We start from the raw sequence: 19,239 nt of genomic DNA, 5'->3' as shown, positions 1-19,239 counted from the left end.
ACTCAAGACATTTTGTTTTGTCTCATACGTTTTTTTCTGTCACTCATCTTCCAGATCCTCAGCATCCCTGTGGTACTCATTGCCCTCTCTGTTTTTTTTTCTCTTTAAGCTGCTAAACATAAGCCTCTGCTTTCTGCATGTTCACCATCTAGTCTATATTTTTACATAGATTTAAAAAATATATAAATCTATTTTTAAAAGCATTCACATATATGTCAGTCCAAGAAAGTATATTTTCATACTTCACATGTGAAAAAAAACTTAATTTGTTGTCTTTAACAAATGTAACACATTTGAATAAAAATAAATAACAAATAAATATATTGATATATTTCATTGAGCCTCACCGTTTAGAACATATTAATATATTAAATATATATTTAAACTATATTTCGGCCAGATTTTTTATTTATTTATTTATTTTAATAAAAAAATAGATAGTCCAGCTCGACCCATATAGCAAATGAATGAATGAATGAATAAATAAATATTTAAGTTTTAAAATATATTTATGTAAATATGTATTCAACCAATATATTTTTGACCATTTTTTTGTTATTATGGAAAATACATTTTAAAAACATAAATATAATGCATTTATAATGTATGGATGTAGGAACTACATTCACATGTCACTATTAAAGGAAAAAAAATGCTGTCTATAACATTTGAATAAAAATAAAATATTAAAAATAAATAATAAAAAATTAATACAAAATATACAAGGAACATATTGTACAATGTTCCAAAAAATTACAATATTACAATATATGGGGAAAAAAATAACCTTCATTAAATAATTATAATTTTACCTTTGACCTCTAGTAGGCTTTTCCATTCACATTTGCATTTAGCCTAATTGTAGGCTACTGTAAGAAATGTGTAAGAAATTTTTACAACTGAAATACATTTTGAAATATTTTGGTATGTGAATGTTAAAATATATATTCTACATTATATTCTTTTTGGGCAGACTCATGTCGTATACCAATATGAATGTGTCGGGATGCTCAAACAAAATCTCTGCAGTCACAGTATTTACACTTTTCAGGCAAATCAGCCTCTAAATTACTAAATTACTTTTTTTTTTTTTTTTTTTTTTTTTTTTTTTTGCATTGTCTCTGCAGTTTGAGCTTAAAGAATCATTTCACATTGTGTTTTGACTGTGGAGTTCACATGAATTCATACTGAAGTGAGATGTCATAATGCACCACACCTGACACCAGTCGGGCCACAGAGGCCTGTCCTTCTTTCACACTCACACACAAACACACACACTGCGTTCTCTCAGGCTATATAAGGACACTGTAGCCCCTGAGCCTCAAACCAGCGAACCTTGAGCACGGCCGGCAGTTCCCATGGCAACCTGCATAGAACTAATCACCTGGGGACACAGAACAGCCTTATGGGATTTGTGGTGCAATTATAACAGGATCAAGTATTATAAACTTCACAAAATGGCCATTATGCCAGAAGTGTCTCAGTGTTTCTTTTGATTAGTGATCCTTGTTATAAGGATATGGTGGTATGTTCTAGCATACTCGTCTTTCTCTTTCTGCAGTAAGTACACTGTGCATTAAATGCAGCTTTCTTACATGCTTGGAAAAATTACATTTGCCAGAAATATGCAATATATAACCAGAAATCCACTGCATCCCAAAATGCATTGTGTTCAACTCAGCCTTTAACAGTGTCAGAGCTACAGTAGAGGAAAAACTATAGGCACCTATTATGCCACTTATTACAAGATGCAATATAAGTCTCGGGTGCCCACAGAAAGTGTCTGTGAAGTTTCAGCAGAAACAGGCTGTTTTGGTGCATGTCTCTTTAAATGCAAATAAGCTGCTGCTCCCCGCCCCCTTTTTGCAGAACAGGACTTGCCTTTACAACTCATAGCTAAGATACACCGGCAAAAAAATTGGTTTGGTTTTGATTATCATGTCTATCACGTTTCAAATCATGCATTTTAAAGCCATATCAGTTTAAATTGCTGATAGATAGTTTTTTAAGCGCACACATCGAAGCACACGATTAGGAAGCGGCTGTCACACACATGTGAGTACTAAACTAGGTTCTTTTATGTTTTATTGCGCTTAAACTATCAAATACACACAAGTTTATCTAGTCATAGATGAAGCCAGAGACAACAGGTAAGTGATCCAATGAGCGGGTTTAATTCACAGGTTCAAGGCTGCAGATTGTATGAAGTAACTGCAGGTGAGAATTAAACACAATGGACAGCTTAAGAGTTCTTAGCTGTTTGTTGACGGGTTATGTTTCTTGTTGCAGGCGTTGCTAAGATCGTTGGACAAGAACAAAGGAGTACAGTGTCTGAGGCAAGTATCCACAGGTAAGCATACCAGGGATGTGAACAGTAGACCAGCCGGCATGGCAATGTGAGGAGTGTGCTTATAGAGGTGAGTTGATTGCAGTCAGCAGGTGCAGGTGATTAGAGCTCTGGTGAGTGTGATCTGTTGTGTGTGGTGGCTAGTGACTGAGGCTCATCACCCCCTTCTCCAGGGGAGGCTCCTGATGCCCTCAAATGGCTTTTGATTGCAATGAAACTCCTTTATCTGCATGGGGTCAAGGATGTTGTCCCGGACCACGCAGGATCTTTCCTCTGGTCCATATCCTTACCAAACAGCACCTCGGGCTACCTCGTTGCCACGAGTTCAGGATATCTCTGACCTAATATATTGATGGTTGATCTAGAACCTCTGGAGGAAAAGGTTTGTACGTGCTGTGGTTCCTGGTGCAGAGGGCAGCAAGGTTTAAGGAGGGAAATGTGGAGGTGAATTCTGTACCTGGGTAGGTGACCTCATTTATCTGCCTAACTATCATGAACGGACCAATGTAGCGGGGACTTCTTGCAGGTCAGGTGGAGTCACAGATCCCAGGTGGACAGCCATACCTTATCTCCGGGATGGTAAGTGGGAGTAGAGGAATGCCGGGCATCTGTGTGGGTCTTATGTCTCTGCACTGCACGTTGAAGATGGACATGAGCTGAGTCCCACACTCTCTCGCTTGCTCGGAACCAGTAGTCCACAGCTGGAAACTCAGAAGGCTGTTTTGTCCATGGGAAGAGTGGGGGTTGGTAGTAGAGTATGCAACGGAGTCCTGTGGTGTTCTGTTGGAGAGAATTTTGTGTACTTGGTCCAGGGGAGGACATGGCTCCAGCTGTGTTGATCTTCTTGACAGCCCGGAGGTAATGTCCAAGTTCCTGGATCTTCTGCTCAGTGATCCCTAGCAGGTGGAATAAGGCTTTCCAAACATGAGAAATGAACTGTGGGCCCCGGTCAGAAACAATGTCCTCAGGAATACCATAATTTCTAAATGCATGATTAAACAGGCACTAAGAAGTCTCTAAAGCAGTAGGCAAACTTTGAGTGTAATCAGCCGGCAGGCCTTTAAGAAGCGATCTACTGTGACAAAAATGCAGGTATGTCCTTCAGAGTTGGGTAGAATGGTGACAAAGTCTATATCTATGTGGGACCAGGGCCTCTGTGGTATGGGTAGGGGCACAAGCTTGCTTACAGAGAGATGACAAGAAGTTTTAGACATGGCTAGACTGAGCAACTCTGGACGTACCTATTGACATCACGGGACATACTGGGCCACCAGTACCGAGGAGCGAGAGGGCTGTTCGCTGCCTGGATGTCCACTACATTGTGGACTAAAGGGATTGGCGTTGGGTCGTGGGAACATAAATTTTCCATTCTGGACCTCCCAGTGGAGCAGGTTCGGAGAGAGTGGCAGCTCGGCTAGCATCATCAATGTTCCATTGGATGGAGCTTACAATCAGGGCTAGAGGAAGGATTGGTTCCGGTTCTGAAGGTAAGTCTGGAGAATGCAGGCGGGATAGAGCATCAGCTTTACAGTTATGATTTCCAGGACAGTAGGTCATTGTGAAATTAAGATGGGTGAAGAATAAAGCCTGCCCGTCTTTGCATCATAGAGATATTGGAGATTCTTGTGGTCTTGTGGAGAAACTCCCGGAACGCCTTGTTTATAAATCCCTGGATGATGGACGGATCATTGGCCGGGCCATACGAGGTACTCATAGTGGCCAGATTGTGTAATGAAAGCCGTCGCCTTCCAGCTTAGAGAAGATGCGTGCCCCACGGAATTCCTCGAGAGCGGCTGGGACCATGGGAAGTGGGTATGGCTACTTCACCGTCTGGGAGTTCAAATTACAGTAATCAATACATGGCCACAACCCCCCGACTTTCTTGCCCACGAAGAAGAAACTCGAGGCGGCTGGTGAGGTGGAAGGTCAGATGAATGTTTGGTTTAGAGCCTCCTGGATGTACTCCTCCATAGCCTTGCACTCCGGGATGGACAGGGGATAAACTCTACTATTTGGGAGTTTCGCACCAGGCAGCAGGTCGATAGCACAGTCCCATGGTTGGTGGGGAGGAAGATGAATGGCAGCCTGCTTGCTCATGACATCCTGGAACGCCTCATAATCAGACAGGACTGTGGGAGAATCCTGTGGTCCTGGATTTTTGATGTGTGTGGATGCAATCCATACCTTGCGGAGGGAATTGACAGGTCTGGATATGGCGGTAAGACAGTTTTGATGGCAGAACTCACTCCAGCGAGTAACCTCACAGGAGTCCCATCTGATATCTGGAGAATGGAGTATGAGCCAGGGGCGTCCCAGGATAATATCCTCTGTTGGCCTCCAACACCAGAAAGGTGATGTTTTCCTCATGTAAGTTGCCAATCTTGAGTTTCACTGGGGGAGCGCAGAATCTCACCCGCTCATGCCCAAGTGGTTTTCCCTGAATTGTCTCGACTCTGAGCTCCTGAGCCTGGTATGTATGAAGTAGATGGAGTCGTCTCAGAAGATCTTGTGATATGAAATTGCCTGAGGAGCTGGAGTCGACGAGGACAGGAACTGTAACAGAATAGTCTGGGGTGAGTAGTTGTACTGATAACAAGGAGAGTGAGGCAATTTAGGGTTCAATCTAAAGGGTACTTACTGCCAGTGTTGGGTGTAATGCATTACAAGTAACGCAAGTTATGTAATAATATTACTTTTTTTCCAACTAACTATTGAAGTAATGCATTACTTTTGAATTTCTAAGAAAATATCAGAGTTACTTTTTCAAATAAGTAACACCAGTTACTTTTCTCCCCATTTATTGATTGACAAGTCTCCTGTCGGGAAATTGGGAGTAAACATGATGTTACTGTATCTAGACTAAATGTGAACATGCATTAATTTTTCTCACTCACAAAAAAACAGATTCAGTATTCCTCAAAATGAATAAAAACAGTAAAGTGCAAACTCAAAATATGACACAACCCTGCAATAATTAAATGTTAAATAAAACAAATATCCTTTATGCATTTAATCCTATTTTATTAACCAGTGTCTTTGCTGCTGACCTTCGATGATGCTATTCAACCATACTAATAAGCAAATTACTTTAGATATACTAACATTTGTGCTTCGTTTTTTTTTATAGCTGGAGAGTGATCTCCTGCATAAATGTACTTTTCGTTTAGCCTGAGGTGAATTCATTTCACTTTTGGTTTAAAAGGGCTGTTACATTAGAATTGTTTCATATTAAAAACAAGCCCTGCCCAGATTTAAAAAGTAACGCAAAAGTAACACATTACTTTCCATAAAAAGTAACTCAGTAATGTAATTAGTTACTTTTTCAGGGAGTAATACAAAATTGTAATGTATTACTTTTAAAAGTAACTTTCCCCAACACTGCTCACCGCTGGGCTTGGGGGTATAACAGGGCAGACCTTGATGAAATGATCCGATGCAACACAGTATAAGCAGAGTCCTGCTGCAAGGTGGCAAGTCTGTTCAGCATGTGTGAGACGAGTGGAATCCAACTGCATGGGCTCTGGTACTGGAGGGCTGGTGGTGGGTGCTGCAAGTTGGTGAGCGGCTTTGGTGGTATGGCAAGCGCACAGGCGTTGAGAGATTCGAGTGGCTCTCTGCATAAAGTTCTCCAATCCAACAGTGTCATCGTAAACAGCCATTTGAGCATGAATTCGAGTGTCCAAACCTTGCCTGTAGGCACTTAGAAGGGCAGCTTCATTCCATCCACTGGTCGCTGCCAGCGTTCGGAAGTGCCGAGTGTATTCGGGACGGGAGAAGGGGTCCATGACACGACGGAAACAAAACGTTGGAGTGTGAGGAGCGTACTTATAGGGTGAGTTGACTGTAGTCAGCAGGTGCAGGTGATTAAAACTCTGGTGAGTGCGATCTGTTGTGTGTGGTGGCTGGTGACTGAGGCTCCGTGGAATCTCTGACAATATGGCTTAATGTTAAGAAATGTGCACTGTGCACAAGTAGTACTCCAAATAAAGTTTAATTACAATTTTTATATCAGTACGTCTCAGGCGATATGTCAGTAAATATGTTAATAGACTTGAACTACTTTGTATAAAATAAATCTATTACTTTTTAGTAGGGAAGGTAAACAGATGGGAAATAAATCACATGTTTATATTAGAGCAATGTATTAAGTGATAGCAGGATAATATACAGTACCTGTACTGCTGTCTATGCTGATAATATGACCCAAACAATAAAATAAAAACAATAAGACTTCTATAGCCTCAATAAGACATTTCTTACTTGAATGCTGCTTTTAAATGCTCTAGCGTGAAGATAAACATGGCGGACTCTATCAACCATCGTGGGCGGGGCCTGTAAAGTGTGATGTCACTTTGTATAGATTGTGCGAACAGCTTGTTCTGAAACACTGCTTATGATTTATGAGGATTAATTTGATTTTTATCATTATAGGGTGGTTGTGTGCACATTTATGTTCAAACAACATGTAAAAGTGAATTTTGCTTAATAGGTGCCATTTAAAGGCAATGTACCCCTAAGAAGGGACAAATACACACCTTTTAGGGTAAATAAGATTGTTTTTTGCACAATTTGTGCACATGTTTTTCTAAGAGTGTACAGTATTTTGAGTGTCTTGACCAAACAAAATTATTTTTTAAAAGCAAAATAACTATAACTATTCCAAGATGATAACTGAACAACACTCACTGAATGTAAACATGCAACATAGTGAGGTAATGTGAGAAAAAATGAAGCAATTCTAGCTAACTAGTGTCAGAAACAATTATCACTGCATATTTAACAGTTTTTACAATTAAAAAAAAAATCTATTAAATTACAGTACAAATGCAGCTAGTTTCCAGCAATTCACAAGCTAAATAATGTTGATTTACCTTTAAAATCCAAAGCGACCATATTTGGTGACAAAACGATGCTGCTTACTGAATTAAATATGCAACATAGTGTGTTCGCATAACAACTGTGTATCACACTATCACACATATGGTTTACTGTGCAGCAGACAGTATGAATGCAGCTTCTGTTCTGCTGCTGTTACCTCCATTTTTATCCACCTTCATTTATTATCCTTTCACTTTCACTTTATCAGGTTTGACATTTTGACACCACTGAGAGTGCATTTCCCCAAACACTTCCACACACACACACACACAGAGCCGCACAGCTCCTCACTTACCGGTACAGCATGGCTTGTCTCTCTGATTGGCAGTCATTGATGCTGAGGCCACACTCCCTCAGGTAAAGCTCGAGACGCCGCCGTTCAACCAGTCTGTGCGCCGCCTCCAGAATCTGAGAGGCTAGGGCGTCCGTCTCTCCTTTCTGCCCCTTCCCACGGCCTTGCGCGGCTCCTTTTGCCCCAGCGCTGCTTGCCGGCCCAGATGAGGCTTTGGGCTTCTTGCTGATCCCGTACAGGTCCTCGACAGAGAACTTGCCCCCCTTCGCCCCACGACTCCCAAACATGGCCATGTTGCTTGGTTAGGTTTGGTTTGCGTTCGTCCTCGGTTTGGGCTCTCAGTTGAGTATTTAGACACACTTCAACGGGCAGGACTAAATGCACAAAGATAAAAGAAAAGCAAAAAAAGCAAAGAACAAAGTTTCAGGGTGTAGGTCCAAAATTAAATATATCATTTGGAGATGCCACATTTATCCGAAACGCACACAGACAAAAGGAAGAAAAGGTCCCAGCCTGGATGTTTGTTCTTTTACATTATGAAAATGGTGCCAAAACATCTGTACATATCACTGTCAAAAAGCACACACACATTCCCTTTAAAACATCTTCTCTTGCACTGTAAAAAATCTTTGTCTACATTTTCTACTCTCTAAATTTCTAATTTTGTAGTAAAAGTTTCATTTTCTAGTCAATATATCTATACAATCTTTAAAAAAAAAACAAGATGCATTTACTTAAGGATCAAAATTGTGAAAATAATAAGATTTGCTGTAAAAGAATATCTCCTGATTTAATGTCATTTTTCTAATTTCATAATAGTGAAAATAGTGTAATGTTTTTGCTGATGCTTTAAACATAAACCTTAATGATGATTAAATATGATGCTTAAAAATAACAGATTAACAACAAATACAATCAATCCAGTTAAATTAAGTTTATAAATTCAAGAAATTTGACAAATCTCAGAAAAATGCAGTTTTTTCTTACTTCTGTCTCTTTTGCTCTTTCCCTCTTTTTCTCCCGATCTCTTTCGCTCTTTGGAATGAAAGATGACAGGGGATTTACAATGATGTCATTTAGATTTAAAACACACACACACGCACACACATAGACTAATGCACAAACAGCTTGCATTGGGGAAAAAAAAAGCATTGGATGAAAAGTGACCAGGTCACCCCTCCCTCATCCAACATCTCAAACGCAGGATGTAGGAAAGCAGACGCTAAAAAAGACATGACACAACAAAAGACTGACATCCAACGGTAAACCAAAAATACCACACGCAGATCTAATTATAAAAATGGACGTTTGACATAAATGATTTCTCTGGCATAATCTACAAACAGTAGCTCTCTCAAAGGACTAGACACAGAATATGGTAGAATAGGATACGAAGTAAATACAGTACTCAGTATGGTATAAGTACAGATGCATGTCTCCATATAGAAAGAATAAAGACACAAATTAAATCTGCTTTACAACTCTGTTGATTTTCCTAGACAGCACTGGGTAGTTACTGATTACTGGATTATGCAATCAGAAATCAGAACGTTTTCTTTGTAATTTGATTATACTACGTTTTAAAATGCTCATAATCAGATTACATGTACTTTTTGGTGGAGTACTTGATCAGTGTCAGTAAATTATTCATGATTTGTGATTCATGATAAATTTTACTTTCTAAGAAGTTCTACTGTGTGTCGTATTGAATACAGTGAGTATCCACAATATACAATGGCCATCTAAATGTCATGTAAATCGATTTGCAGGACAAAAGCACCTCTCAATAAATTACACCATGTATGAGGTTATAATTACACAAGTTATTAAACACTGCAGATGTGTAACTAAATATATGTATATTTGTTTTTAAAATGTGGAAGACTTTGACCTTGTCATTGCTGTTTTCATGTTTATTAATGTTTGCTCATTTGATGCAGTGATTCCCAAACTTTTTTGCCAATCAAACCCACTGACCTAAAACCTAAAAAAATGTACATGAATATTTACTGTGTCACGCTTCATAGTTGTCGGGAGAATGCAGGAGTCTGGGAATATATATAACAGTCTTTAATGTAGAAACACTGGGATGATCCAACTCACGAACATTACTAGCAGACCCAACAAACCAGAACTGAACAACCAGGAACTAACACACAAGGGATAATAAGGAACACAGGTGCATGCGAAAAATCAGTCAAATTCAACAACACATTTGCATGTTCTCCAGTGTTGGTTAATGGACATTTACTCTATATACTCTGTTCTTTTTTTCCCCTATAACAATAACCCCATTTCAATCTCTAAACAAAAATAGTATAAAAGTAATCCAAAAGTAGTCAGAATACATTACCTAAAATAAGCAATCTAGATTACATTGTTGACTACAACTTTCATCATGTAATTTGTAATCACTAATCAGTAACAGACTACAGTTTGTAAGTCTAACAGAGACCAAACAAAATCACAAATTCAGTATGAACTCAGATATTTCTCATGTGCTATCCACGTTCATTTCATTGCATTTTATTTATGTATATTCAAAAGGAAGCCAAAGCAGAATCAGCATGTGCTGCAAGTCACAGAATAACAGACTGAGTGAAATGATCCACTCTTCTGTAAACCTCCCGTATATGAAATATCAATGTATGCATGCATTGAATGTAAGTGTGTGGATGTAAAATGTGAAGTTGAAATAAACTTTTGTGCAATATCACAGTCTTTCTATTGCAATCCTTCTGTGTGCCAAATGCAGGAGGGACGTGATTACATGTGTAGCATCACGAAAAAAAACATCTGAAAGAAAGTTGAGACTTAAATGAGACATTATGAACTCCATTTGTCATACTGTAGCATTTTCCTCTGGATAGTTTTTCAACAGCCTCTCTATCGAACACTGAGCACACAAACACACACGCACACACACAGATGTATTGCTCTCTGTCCCATTTGTGTCACAGGACACAGGAGGGATTGGGAGGGGATGAGAGACCAGAGAGCAGTGTAATAGACTGCAGCAGATTCACAGCGATTAATCTGTTGAACTCAGCACAGCTCCAGCTTTAAGCTCTGCATTCTATTCATCTATTCATCACATCCCGAAAACATGCGCAAAAGACTTGTTTATAAAGAATATATCTTTTACATGAATATATCAAGATGTACCCTTGAGAGAAAGGAGTACATTTTAAAAGAGTATTATTATAGAAATAATATATGAATATGAAGAGTTCAGATGCAAAACCAGCTAAAAGCCATCTCGGTCAAAAATGAGATAATGATAGTGAGTGAATGCTCTCGGCACATATTATACATCCATCAACTACATTTTCTTTAAACTCGCTAAAATACCAGCCTCAGCCCAATCAGAAGTACCGGTACTTACATAGAAACATATACATCTGAGCCTGATAAAAATGCATTTTTTAAAGAAAGACGTCAGATGGATTTAGCCGGTTTTGCATCTGAACTCTTCATATATACTTAAGCATATACTTAACCCTTTAACTGTCACCGTCCCCTCTGTGGGACGCCCAAGTTTACTTCACCATATTACAAATAAATCCTAAACTATACATTGTTGGAAAGGTCTAAGACTCCTAAAAAGATATTTTACCATATTTTTGTGTTACAAATTATATAGGAAAAGTAATAGATTAATATATGTCAAGAGTGCAACTTAAAATCGACATCATAACATGAGTTCTGACCTTTGTCACAAAAGACTTTCTTTGTCGCCTTTTTCCCTATCACAATTTAGAAATCATAAGAAATTATATATCAGTTCAAAACTTAACATCTCAAAATTGAAGGGCATTAAATCAGACATTGCATTACCACAAAATATGTACATCAAAAGCATATCACAAAATGTTTTCATTCATGAATTATAAAAATTTAAGTCTGGATAGTGCATTTTTATGTCTGTGTTAAAAAATGGGAGTGACAGTTAAAGGGTTAACTGAATGTAATATTTTTAGACATTTAATTGCATGTAACTGCAATTAAATGAAAATGTATTATAGTTCTTTTTTTTTAATTATTAAATGCAAGTGCCTGAAGTTTAGATTGCTTTTTGACTGGCATAATTGCATCTTTTATATGTAATTTTATAATTTTTTACATTGTCTTTTTGTAACGTGTAATGAAGTTGCAATTTAGTACAGAAATTTAGTAAAGTAAAATCAAATACATTAGAATTCTAATTCTATTTCTATTTTATATTCTATTTGACATGTGCCTTATGTGTTAGTCAACACAACAAAATAAGTGTACTTTTAAAGCATGACAAAAGATTATTAAAACATGATTTAAAATGTACTTTAAAGTAAGACTTGTAATTTGACTATTGGAATATTTATTGCCATTTTTAAAAGCATACTTAAGTGTGCTAAAAAGCAAAATACTTTAAAGATGTGAAGTATTTAATACAGTTTTTCTTTTCTTTGTAAATTTATTTTGCAGACCTTCATTTATACAACATTTTTGCACAAGAAATAAATAGGATTGTCCATATTCTTGTTAAACCTGTGAACTGTAAAGTGGAATCATCTTTGAAGCACTAAAGTCATTTGAACTTCATGTTGTTTATATTGCATCCACTGGAGAAGCAAGTGGCTATGGGGATTCCCATAATCCCTTGCACCTGAATAATTTATTGAAGTGTGGTCAAGTGTGAGGATGTCAGGTTTGGATTCTGAGTTTTGGACATTGTTGGTAATCATTTCTGTCCCCTTTTTGGTCCTTGTTTTCACTGGAATGTATACCTGCCATTAGTTGTTGTAGTTTCTGATCATGCACTTCTTTGACCAATTACTCCCTGCTTTAAGCCAGTGTATTAATTATTACCTTGGTCTGCTCAGTGTATTTAAACCCCCTGTTTGCTTTGGTTTATTGTCTGTTCTTGTCTATGCATTGCCGGTTTCTCTATCAGCAGCAGCTTTTTAATTGTTTGATTTTGACAAAAACAGTTTTTTTCAGTCTAAGATATTTTTCCCACACTTTGCCACAGTCAGGTGCAAACTGGAGGAGGGAATTTATATCATCTAAGTATCTAATTAAGTATTTTTAATGTAAATTGTTATGGCTAATCTATTTATGCTCTAGGCTGGATTAGGTGAATAACAAATACACGAACACCATGCACAGGTTGCCAAGTTTCTCATTCATGTCAAGCTTTACATTAGAAATAGAAAATCTGAACTTCAAAATGCAGGTATATTGTAATTTCCCATATTAACAATCAATCAATAAAATACAAATGAATCAACAAAGTAACCATGTTATTTCATTTGTGATCTCGTTCTGTAACAACCTTAACTGTTAAACTGATAGAAACAATTTGCTCTAAACTTTTAAAAAAGCTTGCACAAAGTTTTGTGGGGTTTTTTTTTTTTTTTTAATTTAATATTTTATTTTGTAATAACCTATATTGCATGCAACAAACTCGTAATGATCACTGAGATGTACTTACTGAGGAAAAGTGAATTTAAGTAAGTTTTCACAACTAAAACGGCTTAAAGCTTTGCAGATAGTTGCTTTATTTTTTTAACATCTCTGTCAGTATAGTGTTTAACCATCTGATTCAAAGTGAAACGCCACAGAAACACACAGGAAGTGAGAGCGGACGCTGAGCTGCGCTTGATCCATCATTCGCTGTAAGAGGCTCAGATTATCAGGGATTAAAGTCTGCGACTGACTGCAGCCCCTCTGGGCACAGCTGTTCTGTCTCATCTCTTCTCTTCATTCAATCAATCACTCACTCTTCATGCCTTCATTCAGGAACACTGGGTTCTGGCCAAAGCGAGAGAAAGGTATATGCTGTGCGTGTGTGTGTGTGTGTGTGTGTGTGTGTGTGTGTGTGTGTGTGCGGGCAGAAAAAGAGAAATATTCCAAAATTCTGCTCTTTTGACTTCACAGGTTATTTTTGCAAATGTCCCATAAACTGCTAGTCCACATGAAACTGGCTGCTAAGATGTTCTGAATGACTTTTATCCCGGTACTGTGCAGTTGCTAGGCAGTTGCTGAAGTGAAAATACTTTAGAATATTGTTCATCAAGTACAGTCTTAAAAATGAAGATTATAAAAGGGGTTCTTTGCAGTGATGCCATAGAAGAACCACTTTGCGTTCCCCAAAGAACCTTCCAGTGTACAGTTCTTCCAAAAACCTTTTTTAAATTGTGAAGAATTTTTTGATAATCTAATGCACCCTTTTCCACTACAAAGTTCCTTTTGTGGAATAGAAAGTTTCCATGGATGTTAAAGGTTCTTCATGGAATCATAAATGCCAAAAAAAGGACCTTTACCATTAACCTCATAATGCTTCCAAAATTGCATTTCAGGTCCATTTAGACCTTGAACCGAAGAATAATTGTTTTATAAAATAAATATTTTTCAATTAAAACCATATTGTATCCGATCAGCAGTGGCGGATTAAGACTCTTTGCCTAGCCTAGCAACTTTACAAGGTATTTAAAGGCGAACAAAAGCGAATAAAAGTGAGGAAAAGAGGGAAAACTCTAACAAACTTCCTCACCTTCACAGCCCTGTTGGAGAAGTGTGATTTTTCTTTGGGGATGGGAGAGGCAGACATCACGTTGCCTGTTACGTTTTGTTGAGCACAGTGGCACAGAGAACATTATATTTCACACATTGTAAGCTCTGTTAATTTTTTAAATGTAATAGGATTAGTCCAACGAATCCCTGGTTTGTTTATTAGTTTTTTGGTTATTATTGTTTCAGTTTGTTATTTGCCTAATAAAAGAAAATACAACTTTTTGTTTTAAAAAAAGTTGGCGGGTAATGGGTGGTCTAACAAATTTGTTAAGAACTGTATATAGCTACATAGTTTTGTAAGGATTTGAACTGATAATTAAACAAATCAAGTTTTTAATACTACCATGTTATTAACATGTTATTACTGCATTTGCCCCTTTTTTATTGTTTAAAAAATTTAGAAATTCTTTTAAATTTAAACATGAACCATAACCAATACTATGATACAAAAGTGAAAAAAAAAAATAATAAATCAATCATCAGAAATCATATTTGAACATATCATTGCTTGAAATTTATAAGAACAAATCATCTGAGATTAACCAGTATTAATGCCATCTGAGTGAATTACAGTCCAAATTTTTGAAACCTACATTTTTATTACTAACAAAACATATATATATATATATATAGATAGATATATTTTTTTAATTAATTTTTTTTTTTCTCAAAAAAAATATGTTGAGAATAAAGTTAAAATATTTTAAGAAAAAAGTCAAATTTATGAGGGGAAAACGTTAAACTATTTTGAGAAAAAAAGTGAAAACTATGAGAAAAAAGTTGTAGCAATACAAGAATAAAGTTAAAATACTTTGATTAAAATATGTCAAACTTATGAGAATAAAGTCAAAATTCCAGTGGCCTAGCAAATGATTTGAATATATGTGGGATTATTATCAGAAATCATACTGTGTGCCATTCACAAAATTATAACTTTAATATTGTAATTGCTATTGACTTAATTATCACAACTTTGACTTTATTCTCAAAATATTTAGAGTTTAATCTTGTAATTTTGACTTTATTCTTATTTATTTTCTTTATTTTTTTTTAAACATGGCACTAAAATGCTGTCATACTCTCATGAATAGTAATGTATGCAAATTCATGCACTTGCATAAACTTTCACATTTTTAGATTTAAAAAAAAAAATCAATTTTTCATGCTGCAATGGTTTGTCAATAGGCATAAACATTCTTGTTTATCAGCAAAATTCAGTCACAAAAGTGTGTGAGATGTGGGGTAAAAAAATTAAAAACGTGTTAAGAAAGTTAGATATTTAATGTGAAACTAATTGATTACAAATGCAGGATGAATTACTAGCACTACATTAACATTTTAGTCACTGCTCTTAACGCATGCAGAAGGAACATAATCAATAGTACATACAGCCATCTATTATATAAAGATTAGAAAATCTGAATTAGTAAATAAATACACATACCAATTATTTATTAATTACTAATTGAAACTGACATTAACACAATCAGAGTAGAACAGGACTAAAAACAAAACAGGAATCACAAGGTACAAAGCAAACAAAAGCAACAGCGAATCTGCGCAGTGAACCTACATGACAATTTCTTTGCTAAGGAGCACAGTGAAATCCCTCAAATGATCTAGTTTTAAGGTGCTAAATGAGAAGGGACATGTAAACCCCAGTAATCCACAATGCTGTATGTAGAGGCAAAGTCAGTGTCACTCCAGCTTCCCCTGAGCTCGTGCTATGATGCCATGGCAACTACAGAAATCCATGTGCAAAACAAGCGGCCAAGGTTCGGCCGGCTAGCATGGTCCTGTTTGCCCCTGCTGGTGGATGCCGTAACTACAGCATCTGGCAGCAAAAACACCTTTCTCCATTAGAAAGCATAACCTGTGAAAGCAGCCATGCATTGTGTCAACATCCAGTTTTGCAAGTAAATATAAATCCTATTTAAACTGCAACTATGTCATTATACCATTGCCAGTAACTGATTTTCTTTGTCAGTCTCTTAAAAGCATAGAGCAGAATTCATTGAAGGGCTTGAAACTATATGCATTTGTGCAATGTCATCAGCCAATCAGAGTTGCCATTTTCTGTCACATGATCAAAGATGGCAGACTTCAAAATATCATTCTTTTGCCAGCCAAGCAACTACCATTGTTAGCTAATATAACTTGAATATACGCAGCATGTAGACAGTAAAAACATAAAGAAAAAAATACTAGTGATTCACAAAAACAGTGTTGTAACAAATAAAAAATAAAATAGCAAAAACACTCTTTGTATTTGACATTATTTTCCCAATGTCAAAATTGTAGATATTTAAAATTGTAATTTCAATTACGCAAAGAAAATATAAACAAATTAAATGTGCGTATTTAATAATAATGAAAATATACAGATAATAAGGAACTGCTGCAAATATCATTATGCATGTAATTTTAGATTCAGTATTGCACTTCATAATATATAGATGCACATATAGTTCAGTGTATGTATAAACATATTTAAACATTATATGTACTATATTTTAACATATGGCAGCAGGTATGTGTGATCAAATAACGAGTCAGAATTGAAGAAGTCAAGCAATTTTTTGCACAGTATTCACAGCAATGTACTGCACTGAGAAAAAATGTTGTTAATAAAGTCAGTTAGTAGTTTCTACATTGATTAAATTAGTTTATGCATAACACTTTGCACTTAGTTCATGTAGGCAGATATTAAAGTGCAAATAAATTATTTAAATATTACTCAGGATTTCTTGTTATATTTATTTTTATGGTCATATTTATTCCTTAATGTACTACTTCACTGTTACTCCACTTCTTGTGTGATTAGCAGAAAACAAGATAATGCAAGTTTATTTGTTTAATGTAATCAGTTATTTATAATAACATTATTTTAATTTTAAACACATTGTCTTTCATAACTGTTAGTGTTGTAATTCATCCAGATGATTAAACTTATTAAAGGAACAGTTCACCCAGAATGAAAATTTGCTGAAAATGTACTCACCCTCAGGTCATCCAAGATGTAGATGAGTTTGTTTCTTCATCATATTTGTAGAAATGTGTCATTCCGTCACTTGCTCACCAATGGATCCTCTGCAGTGAATGGGTGCCGTCAGAATGAGAGTCCAAACAGCTGATAAAAACATTACAACAATCATCTACAAGTAATCCACACCACTCCAGTCCATCAGTTAACATCCTGAGAAGACAAAAGCTGTGTGTTTGTAAGAAACAAATCCATCATAAAGATGTTTTTAACTTTAAATGTCACTTCTGGCCAAAATAATTAATAATCCATAATAACACTTCCTCCAGTAAAAAAAGATCATTTCCTGTTGTCGTCTCATAACAAAATGTGCTTGATGTGTGCATATTTCTCTCCTAACTCAAATGAGACAACTACTTCACTGGGGATTGTAGATTATTGTGTTGTTTTTATCAGCTGTTTGGACTCATTCTGTTGGCACCCATTCACTGCAGAGGATCCATTGCTGAGCAAGTGATGCTACATTTCTCCAAACCTGCTCCAATAATTTTCATTTTGGGATGATTTTGGAGTGAAATATGACCTGGACATGCTCTCAACAGGCTTTGTATAAAGTGCATATTCTGACAAGACTGATTTTACAAGCACTAAGTTTAGTGTTTGTCTTTGTCTGGAAATCAGTGGTCAACAGTAAAACGGAACAACAAGATCTAAGCTGAGCAGCTTTTCAGGCTGCTGTGACTCCTGAGAAATCATTTGTCTATTTATATCTCCAGTAGGTGATGTCATAAAAGGGTCTATCGGTAAAAACAGGAGGGCCGTATCTACAACACATATATATGATGGAAAATAATAGAAAGGTAAACTGAAGGTCATTTGATCTCACGCATCAGAGATTTAAAAGCATTTAATAACGCATTCACCGACCAATTCACCGGCGTATACACACACACACACACATGAATGAGTAAAAGAGTCATAATGCATGGTGACAGGGAGACGCCAAAGGCATCACACAGCCTTCAGGAGAAACTGTGATGGGTTATCATGATGCACCAAAGGAAAAGTGCCAACCAATATATACTGTCAGGGGAGCAGAGCCAGAACTGAACACCATCAGAAAACACACACACATAGCAAACAATAAACTTCTAACCTGGTATGAAAATCAAATGGACACATGTGTTGTATGGGTTTGTGCATTTCATCACTGGTTACACAGACGACTGCAAAAAAAAAAAAAAAACAACAAAAAAAAAACTCTTAAGATATAAACTTAAATATTTCATGCCCAAGGCATAAACATAAATAGGTTATGCAGTGTATTCACACATTTTACACAGAAAATAGTGGCTCTTCTTCTATGCTAATTTTAACATTCAGTACCAGCATATTCTGTTGTTCAACTACATAAGATTTAGCACACAATTGCTTTTGATTGTTGCATTGAAAGAGACAGATCTTTTTTTATTATTTATTTAACATATTGCACATTTTGCACATTTGTATATTTTTTCATTCTATATGTTAATAAGTATATATCTGCTCCAGGGAATGCAATAACTCAGATTTTAATTGTACAGTGTACTTTTATGCATAAATGACTTGCATAAGTTGAGTTGAGTTGAATATGTCCACGCAGCCTGTCACCTCCACCTCTGTCGGTTCTGTGAGACTGTCTGGCTTGTTCCATCAGATTCATCAGACAATGAAAGAACGACCTTGCTTCTCAAGCAATGTCAAATCACTGCAATATCCTGGGATGCCCCCTATTGTCATGCTACCGTTCATTTATTAAAGACTTCATTCTGTCTTAAGATAAATCTATGATCTTCCCAAGATGACATTAAACCTCGGATGATTATACCATTTTAATCTGAAATATAGTACTGAATCATCATATTCTTAAGAGATACCCATGGTTTTAAAATGTAAAAAAATTGTTTGTATTATACAGTGCATATTTTATGTATACTGCAATCTTCTTCATGGAAATTTGAGGGTAATTGTTTTGTTTGTGTTTTTTGCTGGAGTCAAGTTTTATTGCTTTAATATTCAAAAAAACCCTTTTCATAGCTACATGGGTTTAGATATGATGCAAAAAATCGACTATATCATGTTGAAGACAAAATGACTTCCTTTCAACAGGAGGCATATTGCATTATTTTAGGTGGCAAATGTTGC

General features: G+C 36.3%; 1 protein-coding gene across 1 annotated transcript in view; it reads right to left on the bottom strand.

Annotated features, from left to right (window-relative positions):
* Positions 1-8,550, bottom strand: part of LOC127165564 (voltage-gated potassium channel subunit beta-3) — a 53,850-nt gene extending 45,300 nt beyond the window's left edge. Inside the window, exons 1-2 of the mRNA XM_051110311.1 lie at positions 8,505-8,550; positions 7,521-7,891 (exon numbers count right to left, since the gene is read on the bottom strand). Coding sequence (XP_050966268.1) covers positions 7,521-7,810 — 290 coding nt within the window. The 5' untranslated portion in view covers positions 7,811-7,891; positions 8,505-8,550. The remainder of the gene's footprint in view (positions 1-7,520; positions 7,892-8,504) is intronic.
* Positions 8,551-19,239: the final 10,689 nt, after the last annotated feature.

Source organism: Labeo rohita, chromosome 5, assembly GCF_022985175.1.
Source record: "Labeo rohita strain BAU-BD-2019 chromosome 5, IGBB_LRoh.1.0, whole genome shotgun sequence".
NCBI lineage: Eukaryota > Metazoa > Chordata > Actinopteri > Cypriniformes > Cyprinidae > Labeo > Labeo rohita.
Note: the sequence above shows the minus strand (reverse complement) of the source record. Positions and strands in the feature narration are given on the sequence as shown.